The sequence below is a fragment of the Myotis myotis genome, unplaced genomic scaffold, assembly GCF_014108235.1.
Source record: "Myotis myotis isolate mMyoMyo1 unplaced genomic scaffold, mMyoMyo1.p scaffold_m19_p_21, whole genome shotgun sequence".
NCBI classification, from domain to species: Eukaryota; Metazoa; Chordata; class Mammalia; order Chiroptera; family Vespertilionidae; genus Myotis; species Myotis myotis.
Window position 1 is genome coordinate 2,504,004 of NW_023416326.1, and position 20,347 is coordinate 2,524,350.

The 20,347-nt window shown below is 44.7% G+C and overlaps 1 protein-coding gene across 1 annotated transcript in view; it reads right to left on the minus strand.

The window, feature by feature from the left end:
* Positions 1–1,290: 1,290 nt before the first annotated feature.
* The window catches only part of CDC73 (cell division cycle 73), a 62,299-nt gene continuing 43,242 nt past the window's right edge, over positions 1,291–20,347 (minus strand). The window contains exons 12-17 of the mRNA XM_036354499.1: positions 19,104–19,139; positions 18,466–18,553; positions 12,893–13,054; positions 9,962–10,062; positions 5,436–5,577; positions 1,291–4,385 (exon numbers count right to left, since the gene is read on the minus strand). Coding sequence (XP_036210392.1) covers positions 4,349–4,385; positions 5,436–5,577; positions 9,962–10,062; positions 12,893–13,054; positions 18,466–18,553; positions 19,104–19,139 — 566 coding nt within the window. The 3' untranslated portion in view covers positions 1,291–4,348. The remainder of the gene's footprint in view (positions 4,386–5,435; positions 5,578–9,961; positions 10,063–12,892; positions 13,055–18,465; positions 18,554–19,103; positions 19,140–20,347) is intronic.

A 20,347-nucleotide genomic window follows, 5' to 3' on the forward strand; every position in this document is an offset into this window, starting at 1 on the left:
GGGCACGCGCCCGGGCTGTGGGCTCCATCCCTAGTTTGGAGGCAGCCGATCAATGATTCTCTCTCAGCATTTGTTTCTCTCTCTCCCGCTTCCTTGCTCTGAAATAAAATATGTGCATTAAAAAGAAAAAAAAAAACTTTTCTCAAGAGAACAAACTGGAAGCCAAGTAGTCACTTACGGTGCCCACACCACGGACACGCTAAGCTCTCGATCAAACGTGGAGGTTTAGTAGTTTCTTAGTCAATTTAAAGTGGATAAAAAAGGAGTTCCATGGCAAAAATCATTTAAATTTGACTATCACCCCCACTTTAAATTTTGGTAATAAATGTAGTTCCTTTCATTCGCTTTCCTCATTTAAATGGCACATATCTGTAACTCCCAAGATACCGTTAAAAACACTACCGAAAACGATACATATGAACCCACAGATGAAAAGCCTGGAAGTACGTGGCCTATCAGGCACTTACTAGATCAGCGGTTCCCAACCTTCTGGCCCTTTAACACGGCTCCTCATGCTGTGACCCAACCATAACATTATTTTCGTGGCGACTGCATCACTGTCATGTGGCTACTGCGATGAATCGTGTAAATACCTGATCTGCAGGATGGTCTGAGGCGACCCCTGTGAGAGGGTCGTTCGACCGCCAAAGGGTCGCGACCCACAGGTTGAGGACCGCTGGCCTAGACAGCCCTCTTTACACACCTGTTGTATGGCCTCAATTTTCCCTTATTACCGCAGTGTATTGATCCAAAGTCCACGCTGGGGTCCATGGACACCCAAAGGCGCCAGGGAACAGGTCAGGATATGGCATTTCAAAATCCGTAACCCAAATCTTGATTTTAAGTCGGTCATTTCCCCTTTTTACTTCTACAGCCAATGTAACTGGAGTAACCAGTTGAGTATCAAATCTGGGTGAATAAGAAAAATCCAGTCCAATCACATTAAGGCTAACGTGATTAAACTTATTCTTCATGTTTTTATACTGACCAGCCTCTGTAATTGTGATCACTGTAATGCTGTCACACACCCCGCTGGTCACAAAGAATCTTATGGACGGGCTAGCTTTACCTAAGACTCAGGTCCCAGGCCGCTGGCAAAGTGGCCCTTCTTTCCAGCCACACGTGCGTGTCCTGCCATCGCTGTGCCCACCGCTGGCACCAGTAAGAGGGCATTGTCACAGAGTAAGGAATACAAGCCCCCCTCCCCGCCCTCCAAAAAAGGACAATGGCGTCGCTTTACGTTTGTTAGGAGTCACAAAAGTTTTTATTTAGGAAAAATATTTCCTTCAATGTTTATTAGATAATGAATTTTATTTAAATAATTTACTTTTACTTTTTACTGTGCAGACCAATCAAAAAGTATGCCTCTTTCCTTTCATAAGCAAACTCTAATTCTGCATGGCAGATAAGAAATTAACACTCTACTTCCTTCTACCTTAAAAATTACCAAGCTTTCCTCGTCATGAATTTGTTATTTCTGCATGGGTTGTTGTCATGCTGCTGGTAAAAAAAAAAAAAAAAAAAAAGCCAGTGAAAGATAGGGACACATGGGAAACAAATCAGAAACTATAATACTAGTTTATCATGAAATATATTAAACATTGTTTTGTTTAAATATTAAACAGCAAAATACTCCTATATTAAATAAATAAAACTTGAATTTGTCATGGGGAACCAGAGGCCAATACCACCAAGATGGGATAGAGTGCAAAGGGTAATCCAAAAAAAAAGGAAAAAAAGCAAACATTTAATACTGGTATCGTTTTCAGTAACAAATTAAACCAGTGATTCTCAATCCTTTCTGAAGAATGTTTAAGAAATACTGATGAGCAGGTCTCATCCCAGACTAATTAAATCAGAACCAGAACTTAGGCAGCGGTGTTTCTAAGGTCCCCAACCGAGTCCCCCCTGGGGTCCGGGCTGAGCGCTCCGGCGGAACCCTACATGCTTCTTGCTACAAGTGCCCCCCGAATAGTGAGACGGAGCTTGCTTTTACTGGTGGGACAAGACAAGGCGGGCTCCTGCTAACGGTAGCTTATGGGTAAGTCAGGTTTATTAATGGGCTATTTCATGTCCATTAAAATATTTTCCTGCGCCTCTTCTTTCCCTGCAATTCTGTATTTTTAAACTCTACGACGAAGTACAAAGTTCTTTTTTGGATACATCAGTTACACTGAAAATACATCACTGATTCGTGTATGTGAATGCTGACTGAATGCCTACTGCGTGCAAGGCACTGTGGCAGGTGCTGCTGGACAACTGAAGTCATGAGAGAATGAGTAATGATTGGCTATGAGGTGGGTGTGGTGTTTTTTGTTTTGTTTTTTAGAATTAATGGCTACAAATTAATTATATGGACCTAAACAAGGGACTGAGTTGCGGAAAAAAGAAAAAGACAAAGGAAATAAGTACATACTACGGGTCTGATTTTAAAATACATGGCAGAGCACATTCGTGCTTTTCCTAATATTCCTTACGGTATTTCCAGAAGCCTTCCAATACATATAAGGCAGATGCAAGATAGAAAAATAAGTCCTGTTTAAAGGAGATGTTCCCAATTTTAACCACACTCTATCAAGTAAATTTCACACATAAGTATAAATACTAAAAATCTTTATAGAAAGGTAGTTCATGGCCACTTGTAGTAGTCTCAATAGGTAACCTTAAAATATTACAGACTCTAGACCTTGACTATTTGACCATGGAGGAAGGTGATGCAATACATAATTTAGTCTGGAAACAGACTTCTATGCTGATAGTCTAATGTGAACAAATTTAAGTTTTCTTTTATTTCCAAGAAGGGAGGATGCAGAGAAGAAAAAGCAAGGGGGAGGAGAATCTGTTCAAACTTCATCGAAACCCTAAAATCCAGTCATTTTAAACATGGACGCTTTTCTCCTGAAAAGCCCAGTGAATTCCATATGGATAAGTACGTTCCCATTCCCTGTTGGTATGGATTTTCATGGTTATTTAGAGAATAAATAAGTGCTTTCTCATTTTTATGACAGCGTTCAACTTCAAAATGAGGTTCAGTAATGGCATCTGAACATGAGGGGGAGTTAAATGTTTACAAAAAAAAATACGTCAACCTAAGAGAGATGGGGGGGGGGGCGCGGAGGGGAATAGAGGTGGGGTGAGATGATACAAATGATCGGCAACGTTTCTAATGGTAAAAACTCTCTAGGGGAATAAAGGGTCCAAGTTACTTTAAGTAGCAAAAACGGGGAAGTTAAGACTCAAGGGAAATGCTCATTCATTGTACACGGATGCAGCACTGTCTGAAGTAGAGAAGTAGTAAAATATCTTACTTACTAAGTTAAAATATAGGCTTTATATTTCATACGATATCGAATGCGCACATAAAAATACCAGTGTTTTTATCTTGTTTCTGTTCAGACACTTCTTAAGCAACTGTGTTCTTTGGTGCCGGGAGACTTTATCGGCATTTAGGGCTAATGGAACAGAAGACTCAAAATCCCGCACCTCTAACGGGAGAACCAGAGAGGGCGGGCGCAGGAGAGCAGTCAGGAAGCGGAAATGGCACTGCAGTAGGCGAATGCACTTCTTCCCCGAGTCACACTCTGGCTCCCAGCTAGAAAGTCCTGTGGCCTTACTGGGCTTTCATGGGTTTTGAGATTTTCCTAGTGGGAAGGTATCCCAGATAGAAATAGATCCTCCTAAGTTGTAAAATCAGCGAAGTCAGTGAGAAGAACGTACATTCACTCAATGTATTCGATATAAGTAAGGAAGTCTCGAAAAGGCTAAGCAGTTCCACCAGAGCTGAAGAAGTGTTTTGATTTTTCATTCTTCCTTGTTAAGTAAAGACTAAGTATAGATACGGTCTGCATACAGGCTGACATTCTGAGTCATTCACAATAGTCACATCCCTTGGCTTGGCTTTGCAAGTTCCAGAAACTACTATTTAATACCATCCATAACACAGCATTTCCAGTGAGAGGAATTATAGAGCAATGAAAAATCAGAAGATGGCTCCTGGAGCCTCAGAACCTCTAAATATACACACATTAACAACCTCGGTTTTCTAAAGAAACACGTTTTAAGTAATGCTAGTTTAACCAATGGAGAAAAAACTTCTATCAAAATATACAATTTCCATTACAGACTAGAAGGCTAACATTAAAAAAATAGTTGTAGGCCAAAAAGTTTGCTTCTATGAATGACAGGCGTCATATGATCCCTTTGAAGACAAAAGCATCGGATGAGATCGGCCGCTCGCCTGTGACCTTCTTCCTTGGTGAGTGTTTGATGAATTCATAGACACTCAGTCTTTAGATGAAGGTGCATCCACGCTTCTTCACCCAGATTTCCAGCCGGGAGACCACGCAATTCAGAACCTCAAGTGGGATTTATGCTTTACCATGTACCTGAAAAATAATATGACAACACGTTATAATGACTAAGGATGTTAGAACTTTTAGAAGTTACATGTAAAGACACTTAAAATCAACAGCGAGAGGCTGTCTGTCTCCTGGAAGCTTGCTGCCTTCACCTTGGGGAAGAGGGGCTGCTGTCACCTTGGGGAGAGGGGCTGCTGTCACCTTGGGGAGAGGGGCTGCCTTCACCTTGGGGAAGAGGGGCTGCGGTCACCTTGGGGAGAGGGGCTGCTGTCACCTTGGGGAAGAGGGGCTGCTGTCACCTTGGGGAAGAGGGGCTGCTGTCACCTTGGGGAGAGGGGCTGCCTTCACCTTAGGGAGAGGGGCTGCTGGAGGAAGCGAGCAGCAGCGTTCATCGTACTGAGTCTGTAAGACGGCCGGGCGAGGATGCTGACTGTCTCTCCGCACTACATTATACATTATAATCATCGGTTACTTCAATCACCTGACTTTGAGGAAACCCGTAATAATCAGGGGGGGACTTAAGACCAAGGAAGTTAGATTCTAAAGGGCGCCTCAAAGAAAATACCAGGTTCAGGGGTATTGACTGTGACTGTAGCGGCTCTTACAGTTCCCAGCTGTAAGACTCCTGTTGCTGTAAAGGACCTTAACTCCTCTACACTCGGAATCAAACACACTCAGCAACTAAGCTCCTTTCCCGGCTGCCCACACTCGAACACAGCCAGAGACCCCTCTGTGCTGCCAGGAAACACGGCTCTGGTCGTCCGCACTCCCTAGCTGGACAGACACCAGGGTCAGAGGTCACCCAGCCCCCCCGCCAGACCAGGGGGTCGAGACAGATCAGGTCTTCGGGCTCGGGGGCTGGTGGGCTTTCTAGCGCGTAAGAAGCCCCTGCTCCACCGGAATCAGCATCAGAGGCAGCTGCAAGTTACCGGCTGGAGACCCGCACCCAGGCAGACGAGGTGTGAGAAGAGGACACGGGGAGAAACGGCCCACAACTCTAAGGAACTTAGACTCTAACTGATGAGGCAGGAGTCCCTACAATACAGCAGAAGGAGTGCATCTGAGGAGCAGAAATACCTGTCCAGTGTTTCCCAGAAGCGTAAGAAAACCGGCCTGTCCAAGTGGCGCTTGTGGTAGCTGAGCTCCAGCACCGTCACATCCCACTTCTGCACGTTGGGGTCTAGACGAACTTCATCGTATTTGAGGTGGAAGGCTTTAACTATTTGGGGGAAATAACATTCTTTACTCAAAATGCAATCAAATGAAAGTACTTTAGAAAATAAATTAAAATACCCAACACAGACATCAGCAAAAAACAACAAAAAAAACCTAAACTAAAACATAAAACAATTTTTCTTCCACCAACCGAAGCTATTATAACCAAAGTGATCTTTGCAATAGATGCTAAAACTGTGGCATCCTCAAAAAACATTCAACGGACAAATATTTACTAAGGGTTCATACATGCCAGCCACCCGGGACTAAAAAGAGGACTAAGGCACAATGCAATGGTCCCCTGGAAAGTAAGGCTGTTAAATACAATACGATAAATGCAGGGTAGCAGAGAAACACAAAAGCGTACCTTACCCAAGCATGGAATTCAGAAAAGGCTTGCATAGGCAGTGGTGTCTAATCTAAGACCTAAAGGTGGAGTAAGAATTAGGCTAACACAGAACCAAAGTGACCCAGTTAGCAGTAAGAGCACGCGCACAGAGACAACGGTTCACTCTGGGGCCGAAGAGAACCGAATGGACCCACACGTGCCAAGTCGCTCATGGGGGGAGCGAGGAGGCGGTGAGACCACAGGGGCCTGGAGCGATGCTGGCTCCGGCCAAGTGCTGAGCAGAGAGCGATGGCGCCACACACGCATCCAGAGGAGACAGGCGTGGTCAGCTGGGGAGGAGGCATGTGTGGCAAGAAAGACATCCAGAATCAGAAAATTAAGGAGGGAGAACTCATGGGACTTGTAAGAAATGACGGCAAGGAGGAGAGACACACAAAGGCCTGTGGAGGTTCCCTGGAAGGAGATGAAATGCTGCCCCCTCAGTGCGGCTGCCCTTTCACAGGTGCACGTGACATGGAAGGTGTTTAGCTTTTCTTTCCATTTTTCTAACATAGGATGTGACTGCTGCTCTCACCAATATTGTCTAGTATGAGGGGTCTTGAGAGAATCTGATTAACTGTTAATTTCTGATAGCTACTTTATGGATTGTACCATATTGCTTGCTCAAGGCCCAATTTTTTATGGAAATCCCAAGTGAATCATTTGAGCCCACAGAAAAACAAACTATTTATAAATTATTTGCTTTTATATATAAAGGACCTTTCATTGGACACATTACTTATTTTGAATTGAATTCAAGTTAATGAATTTGAACCAATTCATTATAGGAGCTTCAGGAAACCCATTTGCAAAATGGTTTTTATGGGTAAAAAATATTTTATTAAGTTTTAAAATTAAATAAATCAACATCTCAAGACCTCCTTATGTTTCACTTTCTAATTTTCTCAGCATGATTGCTTTAAGTGATTCTTAAAGATACAGGTTATATTTTTTAAAATGATTTGCCTAAAGCCACAAAGGCATACAGTATATAGTTCCCTTTGATAATTTCAATGGATTTAGGATTTAGTTTATACAAGACTTATTTTTTCAACAGAAGAGACAACTCAGTAAATTAATACTGAAATATCAGAGTCCAAAAAGTGTAAGCCGCAATGAAGAAACATAAGGTTTCTCTCATCATACAAAATGTTTTATTAGCACAAAGCAATTGTGGTGAGAAAACGTACACCAAGACATGACCACAAACAGCTTTCTTATTCCGAAAAAGACCGAAAGGATTAAGCCTCAGCAAAAAGTGAAGAAGAGACTCTACACAGAGCCAGGAGCCCGGTGGCACAAGGACCACCAGAGCGAAGCCCTGCGCAGTGCAGAGCGGCTCCTTTCTGCAACTGCATGAATCTTTTCAACAGTTTTTTATGGGAACAAAGAAGCCAAAAAATTAAAGAGGTGCCCTTGAAAAATATTTAGTAGGTAGCATGATGGCATGTCAAGTGACAAAGGGACAACATAATACAAACATTTATTAAATTAATTTTTTAAATTAACTAGAAAAAATTTGAAGAAATCCTCACTTAAAAATCTTGATTACAAATGTATGCATATGCAGCCAACTCAAACATAAAGAAAATAACAGTTTAGAGAAGTGATATCCAGTTATAAGTTCAAATTTCTCATAATTCTGAAAAGGTTTTATTATACAATCCAGTATTTAATATCTCCTCCAAAACTTTGTATTTTATTATTATGCAATATACAGAAAATATAATTTTTGCCAAGGCCCATACAGATGCTCCCAAATACCCCGTTTCCTCCCCCTACCCTATACAGGTATGATCATTTTCAATGTGTGTGTGTGTGTGGGGGGGGGGGGGGGGGGGGGGCCAAAAGCAGCAAGAGCAAAATCAGCAAGGAGACAAATTAAAAGCTAAGAGGTAATATGTCCTTAAGTTTCTGGCTTTAGGCAAATTATTTAAAAACCTGAGGAAGAAATGTTTGGGGCTCCGCTCGGAATAGGTTGAGCCTGATGTCCCAATGGGACCTCCCTGGAGTCACCTGGTCACCAGTGAGCTGTGAGGCCCAGGCCACCAGGCTAGAGGCGTGGCTCCGGAGCGCCATCAGCTCCCTGAGAGAGTGTGTCGGTAAAGGAGGCGGGATACGAACAGAAATCGGGGCTGAGAGCCAGAGGAAGAGGAGCTAAGGAGCCTGGGAGGCCTAACAGGTCACAGGAAGATGACTTTAAAAAAAATGAATTTATTGATTTGAGAGAGTAAGAGAGAAAGAAAGGAAGGGAAAAAGAGAGAGGGAGAGGGAGGGAGGAAAGGATGGAAAAAGAGAGAATGAGACAGAGGGAGGGAGGGAAGGAGGGACATCGATTTGTTGTCCCACTTATGTATGCATTCACTGGTGGATTCCTGTCTGTGTCATGACCAGGGATGGAACCTGCACCCTGGTATCAAGATGGCGCTCCAACCTACGGAGCTACCCAGCCAGGGTGAAAAGGAACATTTTAAAAAAGAGAACATTTGACTCAAGGAGTCCAATTCTGATAAGGGGGTCCAAAGCATCCAGTATCTGGGTCACTCGTGAGTTTGGTGGGAACAGTTTCGTGGAAGGCAAGAAAAGTGAGGCTACAGTAGACTGAGAATGGGATGGAAAATGAAGACAGTGAGTTAGTAGAGAGAACGCCTTCAGAAGCCTGGCTGTAAAAGCTGAAAGGCAGGAGCCAGAAGGACAGGCAAGGTCAAGGGAAGGGTTTATTTTGTTCTGTTGGTTTTAGGACAGAAGGGGCAAGAGGCTTTCACTTCAAACGCTAACAGAAAGGAGTCAGTAAAGGATGAAGAGAAAGAGATCAATTCGTGGAATTGCTCATTACTAAGCTCGCACCTAAATTTCAGAAACTAAACCTGAACAAAATGACAATGAAACCCTTATTCTTTAACCCTTTGTGGCCCAATGTTATTTTTGGAATTCAAACAGCCTGGTCCAAATTAATTGACGGGATTGAATGTTGAACTTTTTAATGTTCTTATTGCTCGACGTTGGACCTGCTCCTAGCACCTGGTCTGTCGAGTCAGCCTCGAGGTTGGACCAAAAAGGGTTCATGAAATTGAGAGGGCAGTGACATCTGGACACATTCTAATAACTTTTTACATACTATTCCCCAAGCACACAAGCCGTAAAGTAAAGCACAGCGTTCCTGTTCACTGACGTCCTTTCACTAAAATTCTCCCTCTCTCTGTACCTTTTAGCTTTACTTATCAACTCTGCGCATGACTCAAGTTTCAGGAATAGCAGAGAAAGCGACCTTCGTGGTGGAAATGATAGAATTCATCACGTGAGTACGTCTCCCCCGGGTGCCACTTTAGCCTGGAAGAATGGTGGACCCACCAACAAAAGCAGAGGCTGCTGACAATAAGCTGATTGCACAGCAGCACAATCTACACTCATGAAAAAGTTGTCATTTTTAATAAACATGTTTCGTGAGAATGCTTTTTATAAAGTAATTCTAGTACGCCACTAACTTCACTGGGTACTCGGATTTAAATAATTGAAATATCCCTACCAGCAAAAAAAGCCAGCTCAACTCATCTACTTCTTAAGGGCCAATGACTGGTCTCTGAGGGGAGAAGCCCATATTTAACTGACGTGTGGAATGCCTCCCCCTCGCGCTCTGTCCTGTGCGGCCCACAGTGACCCAGCAGAGGAGGCCCCTCCACCAGGGAGCGCGCACTCTAGGCAGGGAGCCTTACAACACAGATATAAACTGGCCCTCGGTTTTCATTAAAATGTATGGACCAGCAACAATACGACTGATTTTAAAGCAGTCTAGAAAGTAATTATTAATGTCGGAGGACGTGTGTGATGTTCAAAAAAAGGCTTTAAAATATTCCACAGGTGCTTAAACATTAACATGTATGTGACTTGATAAGGATCATTTGACAGACAATTCTCATCTGCAGAGACACAGAGGGCTCTTCCTCCTACATAAAGCCAGAGCATTCCGATGCTAGATTCGCAGTACAAAGCAGAATCTTACTTTTAGCAAATATGTCAACTGGTGATCCATCAGGCAAGAGCCATGGCCACCCTTTGAACTGCCACGCAGGACCCTGCACGAAAACGGCCACGACCCGGTCCCTGTAAACAGAAGAGGGGGGAGAGTCAGAGAACAGGCGGACACGAGCTGTCATTGCTGTGCATCTGAGGCTCACAGCACACGGCCACAGCCTTTCACCGGAATACTTCCGCCCCTACTGGTACCCTGCCTGGGTCCTGCACCCAAGTCTCTTACATGTAATTAATTACATGCACAACCTTAGGCGATCTTTTAGCCTTTTCTCTCGGCCCTCCTAGCAAGGACAGAAAGGGCCACTTTTCCAATGCGGCAGGAAACAGTAGCTGATCAATTAATCAAAAAAGCTGGTTTTAAAAGGAAAACATTTAACATTCAAACAAACATCATTCACTTAAATTAAAAACACCAGACATTATAGTAATTCACCAGCCATTTCATAAAGCTCCAAGGCCTTATTTTTAAATTCTGATTATGTGAAAGTAACCTCAGTACAGAAACCAGCTAGACTTTTCTTACACTTTGCAACTGTTTTAAAACTGTTTCACTCACCACACATCTGTAAGTTTTCCTTAAAGCAACTTGTTTTACCAACCATTTAAGTTTCTTTTCCCAAAAAAAGAACAAATCTCCTTCTAGGCCCTCACATTCCATTACTTTAAACAGTAATTAGCCCAGCTGGCATGGCTCAGTGGTTAAGCATCGATTTATGAACTAGGAGGTCACAGTTTGACTCCCGGTCAGGGAACATGCCCCGGGTTGTGGGCTCAAGCCCCAGCAGCCGATCAGTAAGTCTCTCTCATCACTGATGCTTGTTTCTCTCTCTCTTCCTCTCCCTCCCTCCACCCCTCGTCTCTAAAATCAATAAAAATATATTTAAAAATAAAAAACAATGTAATTAAATTGAGAAATTATAATAAATACAACTGCCATAAACCGTTTAAGCCCACCACTAAGAGGCGGGAACAAAGTCCTAACGCTCACATTGGTGAGGTTTCCTCGTGCCTTTACCCTGTGCAGTGCTGGTCTCGGCAGCTGACACGTGACTTACATTAACTCACTGCATCTTCTAAACAGCCCCCGAGGTGAGTGCCACCATCCTTGCCCATTTAGGGAGGAGGAAACACAGTGTGGGGGCAGGCCAGAAGCAGGGGGAGGGGGAGGGAGAGGGAGGAGGAGGAGGAGCGGGGGAGAGAGATGATGAATCTTGTGTACTGAGTGTGCTCCTGTCCCGTGTGAGGACTGATAAGTCATGAGAACAGCATTCAGTGCCATCACGTGACCTCACGCCTCCTGGAGAGGGTCCTGGGAATGCCCTGAGGCCCACAGATCACTCTATACATCCACGGAAACAGCAAACTTTCTATTCAAGTAAGAAACCTACAAGAAGGATCCGTTACTGTGAAAAACCACAGCTAACAATTCTTAACCTGCTCAAAATCTCCAAGACGGAAATTATATCTTAAATGGAAAATGCCCGCTTTCAAGGGGCCTGAGCTGCATCGGCCACACCCACCCACTCACGGAGCACCACACACGGCCCCTGCTCTGACCAGGCGACGTGCCCCTGCAGCAGCTGGGAGCTCTGGCGCCTGCCACCTCAGGGAGTCTGCTGGCCAGAGCCCCCGACCCCTGCCAGGTCCCCCTGGGCAGCAGGACAAGAGGAAGACTCGCCCCAGGGAACTCCTGGAAGGACAGGTGAAAGGGGGAAGGGATGCTACCCCCAGGCTACGGCGCCAGTGGCGAGGAACCCAGTGAACAGTCACACGCGGGAGGCGTTCTGAGACGCAGACCTGGCACCTGTGCACGCTGCTGGGCTCCCTCCCTGCAATAGCTCCACACATATATGCAAACAGGTAACATTCCTACTTCCTGCACGCCTTAGCCTTGATACACATGAAACCTCTTCTCCTTCCCTTCCTGTGTGCTCGGTGTGCCTGGCTGGCTATGGGGAGAACTGTCACACAGGAACCCTCTGTGCTTTAGTAGATGGTGAACACACTGACACTGCCAGCAGCTTGACCTCCCATGTCTGAGACCAGCAAACACTCTGAAGGGAGAGTTCATCCACTGCACCGATGCAGCAAGTGCTCCCTGTCACAGAGATGAGATGCACTCTTGGACTTTGTATTTTCACTCCAGCTTAGATTAACAAAGTAATTTAAGATTAATTCCTGTATCTTCGGTTACAGTCTCTATATTACACATAGCTCAGTATTTTATTAAAGAACACTTCAACATAATAAAAGAGCTAAACCAGGGTGATCGCGTTCTTCTTTTTATTAAATTACTCCCTTGTAATAAATGTAGCAATGCCTTCACTTACCGTTTCCTGCCAGGAAATCTGAATTTTCCAAATCTAAAATCTAAAACATAGGCCTTCACAACATTAGTCTGCTTAAAGCTCTACTCTAAAAGCTGATCCAGAACCAATGGACGGGTGGAAAGAATTTTTACTAAGTTTTCCAGAAGTTAGTGTTTCTTCTTTTAAGTGAAATAAAGTGTAGCTACCTAAAACATAGGTTTGATTAGGTATCACTGGACTATATATTTTTTAAATATATTTTTATTAATCTCAGAGAAGAAGGGAAAGGGAAAGAGAGATAGAAACATCAATGAAAAAAGAGAATCATTGATGGGCTGCCTCCTGTTCGCCCCTTACTGGTGATCAAGCCCACAACCCAGGCATGTGCCCTGACAGGGAATCCAATCCTGAACTCCTGGTTTACTGGCCAACACTCAACCACTGAGCCACACCAGCCGGGCACTGGACTATATTAATGATGACCAAATTAGGCATTAGCAACGGCTTCACAAACAGGTTCTATTTATACCTCATGATAAAATCCACGATCCCAGGAATGACGGGCCAGGTAGGAAATACAGATATCTCACCAGTCCTGAGGCATGAGTTTCAGGGGCTGGTCTACGACTCTGTAGGGAACCGTGACGCTGAGCGCAGTGCCCCCCGGCTGCATCTGGTCTTTCCTTCTCTGTATCAGCGTCTCGTTTTCTCGCTGGCAGCCCTGTTTCTTCTTCTCGTCTGATGGGACAAATCTTTGAAAACACAGAGAAGAGAAAAGGACAAAAGGTTCAATGTGATAAAAATAAAAAATAAAAAAAGAAGTCCTATTTTGAAGTGATTTTTTAAATACTGAGCTTTAAACCAAAAACACTGGTTTTTAAAATACACCTGTTCTGCATGTCCAGGTGATGCTTGAAGAGCAAGGGTCTTTCTTCCCCCTGCATGTCGAGTGGAGCGAAAGCTGGCTTCAGCCGTAAGTCAGCATGGGTGTGCCTCTCTCACACACAATGTCTGTTCACCGCACCCAGCATCTCCCCGGCTACACAGAAAACCGCACTGATCCTGATTTCCCAGGCGCCATTAGGGAGACTGAATTGTAAACGGAAAGGTGGCTTCAACTGAAGGTGACGTGGCTGGCGAGGCTGCCTCCCGGACAGGTGACTCAGCCCAGCCAAGAACTTCACAAACCGCCCGTCACGGTGTATGCCTCTGCAAAATCAGGGAACTGCCATCCAGTTTCAGGGCTGCTTTGCAAATTTTAAAGTAAGAAAATTCAATCTGTGTATGCCCATTGCCTGTTTTAGTAAATACTGCTGCAACTTACTGGAGTAAAGGAGCAAATCTGTGTAGGTCAATTCTCTACTGTTCCATCAACCCTATTCTCAAAAGTACTGCAGCCGTCTGCAGCGCTGTTGCCAGCTCTAGGCTTGGTAGTGATCGCCAAGCGCTTCACAACAATCTTTTAAAAAATATACACACATCTCCTAAGTCTATTGGCACATTTTCCTCGCTCTGGTGCGCCCTGCCACTGTAGGGGGTGGTGCCATCAGCGCACTCAGTGTGGGTCCTTCTGCTTCTACAGTTCAGGGAGACACGGGGGAGGGGACACATGAGAACTTGCACTTGCTAGAATCCTCTGAAAATGTTAACCCCACACACTGGCTTCGCCATCCAGCGATGCTACTGTTGTGACCTGAAGGCTGTCGGTACGTGGTGACTGACAGTGCTGAGCTGCACTGGTGAGCTGGCTGTTCCACGTCACGTCACATCTGCTGGGAAAGTCAAGAATGCCGCGTCATCTAAAACTGTTGCCCAGATAGTCACTTTACGGCCTATGGATTCCTTTGGGAAACTACATTTTCCGACCTATGGGCACATTTATTGGTGTACAGACAAATATGGGAGTGAGGTTACTGCACCGGCGGGAAAGCAGTGAGCGCAGGAAGTTAACACAGTGCAGATTCTCTCCACTGAAGGTGCTGGTAAATAGTTAGACTCAAGCTCTGCTTTCTACTGCACTTCACCGGGTTCCTGGAATAGGGAACAAAGCCCAGCTTCTGCGGGCAGGGCACCGCACAGAAGTTTCTCCCCCATAAAGCCAGGGCGCTCAGGAGGGAAGTTTGACTTTAGGGTAAACCAGCAATAAGCCCACCGCCCGCCCTTTTCCCCGCCCCTCACCCCCAGTCGTAACCAACACCATGGCCATTGCCAGGGGAGGCAATCTCACCATTGCCCACTAGACCCCTCTTGGACCGAATCAAGAGTAACAGCCCCGAGCACAGTGATGGCTCAGAATAAACGTTCTCCCAGCCCCGCCTGCGAGCCCTAACCCCGGGGTTTGGGGGAATTACTGGGAAACGCACTGTCTTCGCACAGTGATTGCTGGCCTCAAGCTTCTGCTATCATGTGTCCCTGAGGGGGAGAGCTGCCCGAGAGACGAGGGACCGGCTCCTGATGACATCGCTCCAGCGCTGAGCCAGCTGTGCCCAGAGCCACGCTTTCAGTGACGTTGCGCCAATGAATTATTCTTTGGTAACGCTACTTTGAGTTGGTTTTTACCACTTACAACTAAAAGCATTCTAACGAATACAACCAGAACCGCACAACCAAGGCGGTGGATGGATACACATCATTTGGAGAATGATGTCCACTGATTCACCCATTTCGTGCTGCAAGGATCGACAAGTAATATTGTCCAAGAATGAAATGCACCCGCAGAGGATTATGCTCCGTGAGATACGGCAGGCAGAGAAGGACTGGTGCCATATGAGCCCGCTGACAGGGGGAGCTAATGAACAACTGAACTCACACAGTGGACAGACTGACGGCTGTCAGAGGGGACAGGGTTGGGGTTGGGGGCTGGGTGAGGAGGGTGAAGGGATTAAAGAAAAAACAGAAAGACAGGCTCATGGACACAGACAACAGTATGGGGACTGCCGGAGGGGGGAGGGGGAGGGGAGGTAGAGGGTTAGGGGGGGAGGCGGTAAACAGAGATGGAAGGAGACTTGACTTGGGGTGTGAACACACAATACAATATACACATGATATATTATAGCATGAAACCAATACATTATTAGCCAATGTCACCCCAATAAACTCAACAAAAAAATAAAGAATATAATGCAAATGAGATATAACTAGGTAAGTTAGGTTAGTTTTCCTTTTTCTTAAATAACAAAAGTTGAAATTTAAAAAATGCGATAAACGAATGTCTGGATGTGAAGCCCTCACGGAGTGTAAAGTGGTGCCTCGCAGACGCCGGGTGCAAACCTCCCCCGAGTGCCCACCTTCCTCCGTCAGTCAGAGAATCTCCAGAGAAACAGTTCCCAGGAAATGAGCAAGTGAAAACAATGAAAAACATTAAATAAACCCTAAAAAACACACAAGGAAATGAGGTGTCATGAATGAAACAACCATCAAAAGACAACGAAGGACTTCTTTGATGCACTGACCAAAGATCATTGCTTAATTTTTAAAAAATGAAAAAAAAAAATGTATCGATGTTTCTATTTCTCCCTCTTCCTTCCTCTCTAAAATGAATAAAACATTTTTGAAAAAAGAGACATGGAAAATGAGAGGTCTGAAGTAGAGCTCACTTAAGTCCCAGAAGGAAGAGGACAAAACAGGGGAAAGGCAATATCTAAGAAGAACCAGAACCGATGACAAGCCTCCGATTTAAGTCTAATGACTCCCAGAGCGGGATATAAAGAAATCTATGGCGAGGGAGAGCAGATGAACAACTGTAAACTGATCTTTAAAACCACCAGATAAAGCCGCCTTCCTTCGAGGACGAACAGCTGACTTGCCGTCATCAACAGTGGAAGCTGGAGGCAGTGGGATGTCTTCCAGGGAAAGAGAAACCAGCACCTCCGGCCGGCTCCACAGCGGCTGAGTCACGCTGCAGTGCTGCTGGGCCCCACTCCCCCTTTCTGCCTGGTTTCTTCCCCCACAACCCACGTGCTGAGCCAGGCGAGCCCCTGGGGCCCCTCCCCAGCCATCGCTCCTCTCTGGAACTCTGCCCTGAGAAGCTACATCTCGGCCAGAATCGTGAATGCCTTCCAATCAGATTATTTTGAACACAGTTCCAGTCCCACCCAAGCATTTCTCAAAATCATGCTGATCAATGTACAATGTGCTTTATAATTACTTCCATTTACAGCATTAATTTTGCTATTTAGGGTGTTAAAGTTATGGTGGATTTTACTTTGTCTGTCTCTTTTACTTACTGTAGGGCTAAAAATTGAAGAATCCACGCCAACATGAGCTATGGGTTACAGCCAGTCCTGTAATTGTGTGGAGGAGGTTTCAATTATGCATTAATTACACAGCCAAGCCTCCAGCTGACTCACGCTGTAGGGGACATGTCAGCTGCAATGAGGTGTTAAACAATGAAGGGAGTGTTCCAAACTTGGGAGGACCATTAGGCCTGGTCAGCCCTGGGAATGTGGCTGTTGGACTGTGGGCTTCTTTGCAACACGACGAAGGAGAAAGATACTAAAATTCACCGCGTGGTTTTCTTTGCACTATTCGCTGCCTTCTATTATAAAATAATATGTAAGTATTAGATCTGTAATATATGCAGAGAGGCACCAAAAGACTCAGAAAATGAAAAATTAAAGGCAGAATTTCCTTTGTAACACTTCAAAAACTTACTGTAAATTTTCTGTAACCATGCAGACACATTTATAAAAGTACAGTTGTCAATTACTAAAAATTATGAGAACCGTAAATACCAAATTCACAGATCATAAAAACAAAAGAGCTAGAAAAGACTGTAAAGAGCCAAATACAGTAAGTGCAAAAAGCCCACCCCAAGTATGACGACCCTGCTGGGAACTGATCCAGTCACAGGTGCAGGCATGACTGACAGGTATTGAGGTATTGAGAAGGAGCTTAAACCCAGAGATGAGTCCGCTAATAAATTCACAGCGAGCACAGTGTCAGATGCAGAGGCTACCACGCTCCCATGTCCTCGGTGCGTCTCCCTCCTTCCTTAACACTTACTCAGCGCCCGTGGTTAGGCAACAACTGTTTCAAACAGTAGAGACACAAAGAAAAACAAGACAACGAGTCCCTTTCTCGGAGGAAATCACAACATGCCTGGAAAGACTGGGTGCCGGACGGCAAGACACGGAGCCCGCACCAAACAGAACCAAGAAATAGAGCGTTTCCTATTTCACAGAGAATAGACGATGCACGACCCATTCTCGCACACTGATTAGAAGGTGAAAAGCAGGCGCATACTCAAATAAAAACAACACATTTTTAAAAGGTAGTTAATCAAAACCATGTTCACGTGGGTCTAACCATCTCATACTATCAGAGCTATGTCAAGAAGTGGACGAAAATGATTCTATTTCTTATTCACCCAACTGTTGATAATGTGAGGGATGGTAGATTACCAGAGTAATCCACACACGGTGAGAACAGCCAACTTCACTATACAAGCCCAATAAAATATAAAATACAAAACATAAATGTTCCTTCTGTACCCTTAAAACCTGTAATTTTATTAACCAATGTTGCCCCAATAAATTCAATTCAAAAACTCCTTTATTCCATACTGTTAATGGAAAGATCATTGAAAATTTCATTCAAAGGTATAAGGAAAAAATACTTAATGAATGGTTAAACTTGTAATGCCAGGTTACACGGATTGTTGTACGTCTAATTTAAGTCGCAGGCATATAAAAGTCAATTCTGCAGTTGGTAAAACCTAAAATCAGCAAGTACCACAGCTCATTTTGCTTCTGGCTTTTAATTAGAAGCAGTCTGAATTCTGTTTTGGAGGTGAGGTTACTTCTTTTTCCTTCTCTAAGAACTGTCATTCATCGTTATTTTACTAAGAAAGATAGAGCATTCACTCACACTCCTCCCATAGATATGTGACTGAGTGAATATATTTTCCTAGTTACAACTAAAAATATTTAACAAGAATTTTAAACGTAACCCCATTCAAATTATAAAATATTACTGTCATTCTCACAGTGAATGGAAGGATCCAAATATGAAAGACTATATCCTATTTTGAAAATTATATTTCAGACTACCGGTATAGCAGAAATTGAAATTTGGTATTCTCCAAATAAGAACTACAGAATGGTAACTGCTAATTCACACTGTCTGCACACTCGGTGAACAGAGAGCTGAACAAATCCCTTACTTCAGGTCCTGCAGCAGGTCCTTTGCATTCAGCATGGTTATTAAAGAGGTGGTAGCGGCAGGGATTATGATAATGGGTGTGCGAGAACCTGCAAAGACAACATTTTTAAAGGTAGTAAACATGTTATTACTATGAAAAGGAATTATAATTGCTTTCCCAATCAAAAGCTTGTAAATGTATAATTTTCACTCTTTTGACCTAAAAGTCACTTTAAGTCAGCAGCAATATTCAAAATATTTAACAATCAGCCGGCCGGCGTGGCTCAGTGGGTGAGCGTCAACCTATAAACCAGGAGGTCACGGTTAGACTCCTGGTCAGGGCACATGCCCGGGTCGTGGGCTCAATCTCCAGTGTGGGGCATGCAGGAGGCAGCCGATCCATGATTCTTTCATATATTCTCTCTCTCTCTCTCTCTCTCTCTCTCTCTCTCTCTCTCTCTCTCTCTCCCCCCCCCCTCCTCTCTGAAATCAATAAAAAAAATTAACAGTCAGTATGACCTATGCACCTACTAATCCGAATAGATACCGAACACACACATTCGATACAAGTGCGCAGGCAGAATACCAGCCCAGCTTTGTTATCTCGCTTATTCACATTCACTTTATAAAATACATTTAGAATCATTTGCAGAATCTTACCTTTCTTCTGATTAGGAGGAGGTCTTGCTTGAGAAACTGTTGAAAGAAAAATAAAAAGCAAACTTCTGAATCTTATAAAAATCACATTATTTTCAAGCTTAAAAGGCAAGTAAAGTCTGAGAATTATTTGTGATTATAGATGACTAGCTCAGTCGCGGCTGTTAACCAGCCTGCACTGCTGCTACTTCAAGTCTGGGGGGGGGGCAGGATGAGGGCTGGTTCTGAAATTCCCCGTCCAGGGTCCTCTGAGTAAATGCTGAAGCCACACCCGGGGAGGCCGAGCAGCACTGCCCGCTCCGCCTGCACATGCTCTGTGGGGACCAGAAATCCCAGCCACGGACGAACCCCAGAGGCACACTGCTGAGAGGCAGCGGGGGACAGCCAGCCGGGGGCCCTGGGAGGCCCAAGGAATCATGTGGTCTGGCCCTGCCGAGGCTTAGAGGGGTGAGTTCATTAAATGTCTGACCAGATATCGCAGCTAATGTTTAAGTGGATCATTCTGTGTGGCCAGCGAATGAGGTAATAAATATCCAATGGCCCTTGGCAGAGCAGCCGATGTGAGGAATGAATACCTCCTAAGAAGGTTCTGGCTTAAGAAACAGAGTTGATGGTGGTGCCCTTTATGCACGAAGCAGGAAGGGTGAAGTCAGCCATCGGGGGAAAATATCAGGGAACAAAGGTTTTCCATCAGTTTTAAGACGCCTGTGGCAAACCCAAATGTTAGCCAGTTAATGTAGGATGCCAGACCTCGGAAGAGATGTCTGAACAGGAGACACAAACTGGAAAATCACCAGAACATCAACTTAAAACTACGGGTGAGGTACTGCGACCCACATGTAGGTGATGAAGTGGATGCCTGGGCCGCGTGGGACTCTGACACACACAGAGGGCTGTCAGTCTCTCACGAGCAATGAGAGGTAAACGAGCCAGAGGCGGCCGACCCATCTCCGAGACCCTGGGAGTGAAGGCAGGAGGGACAGCTGGGGGCCGGGACTGCGGCGTGCACCAGAAAGAGGGCGAGGGACAGTGGTATGTGCGAGAGTTTCCCCTGGTGAAGAGGGAAGGGCTGGCCGGGTGCAAGCTCAGCTGAGCAAAGGCCTGTGCCTCTTAGTCCACTGGAACACGTGGGCCTCGCCAGGTACAGTCCCTACCTTTCCTTAACACATTTTAAAAAAATGATTACAGAACCTTATGTGCTAAATAACGCAGACATCTGAAGTCCTAAGCATCAAAGCTGTGTACAC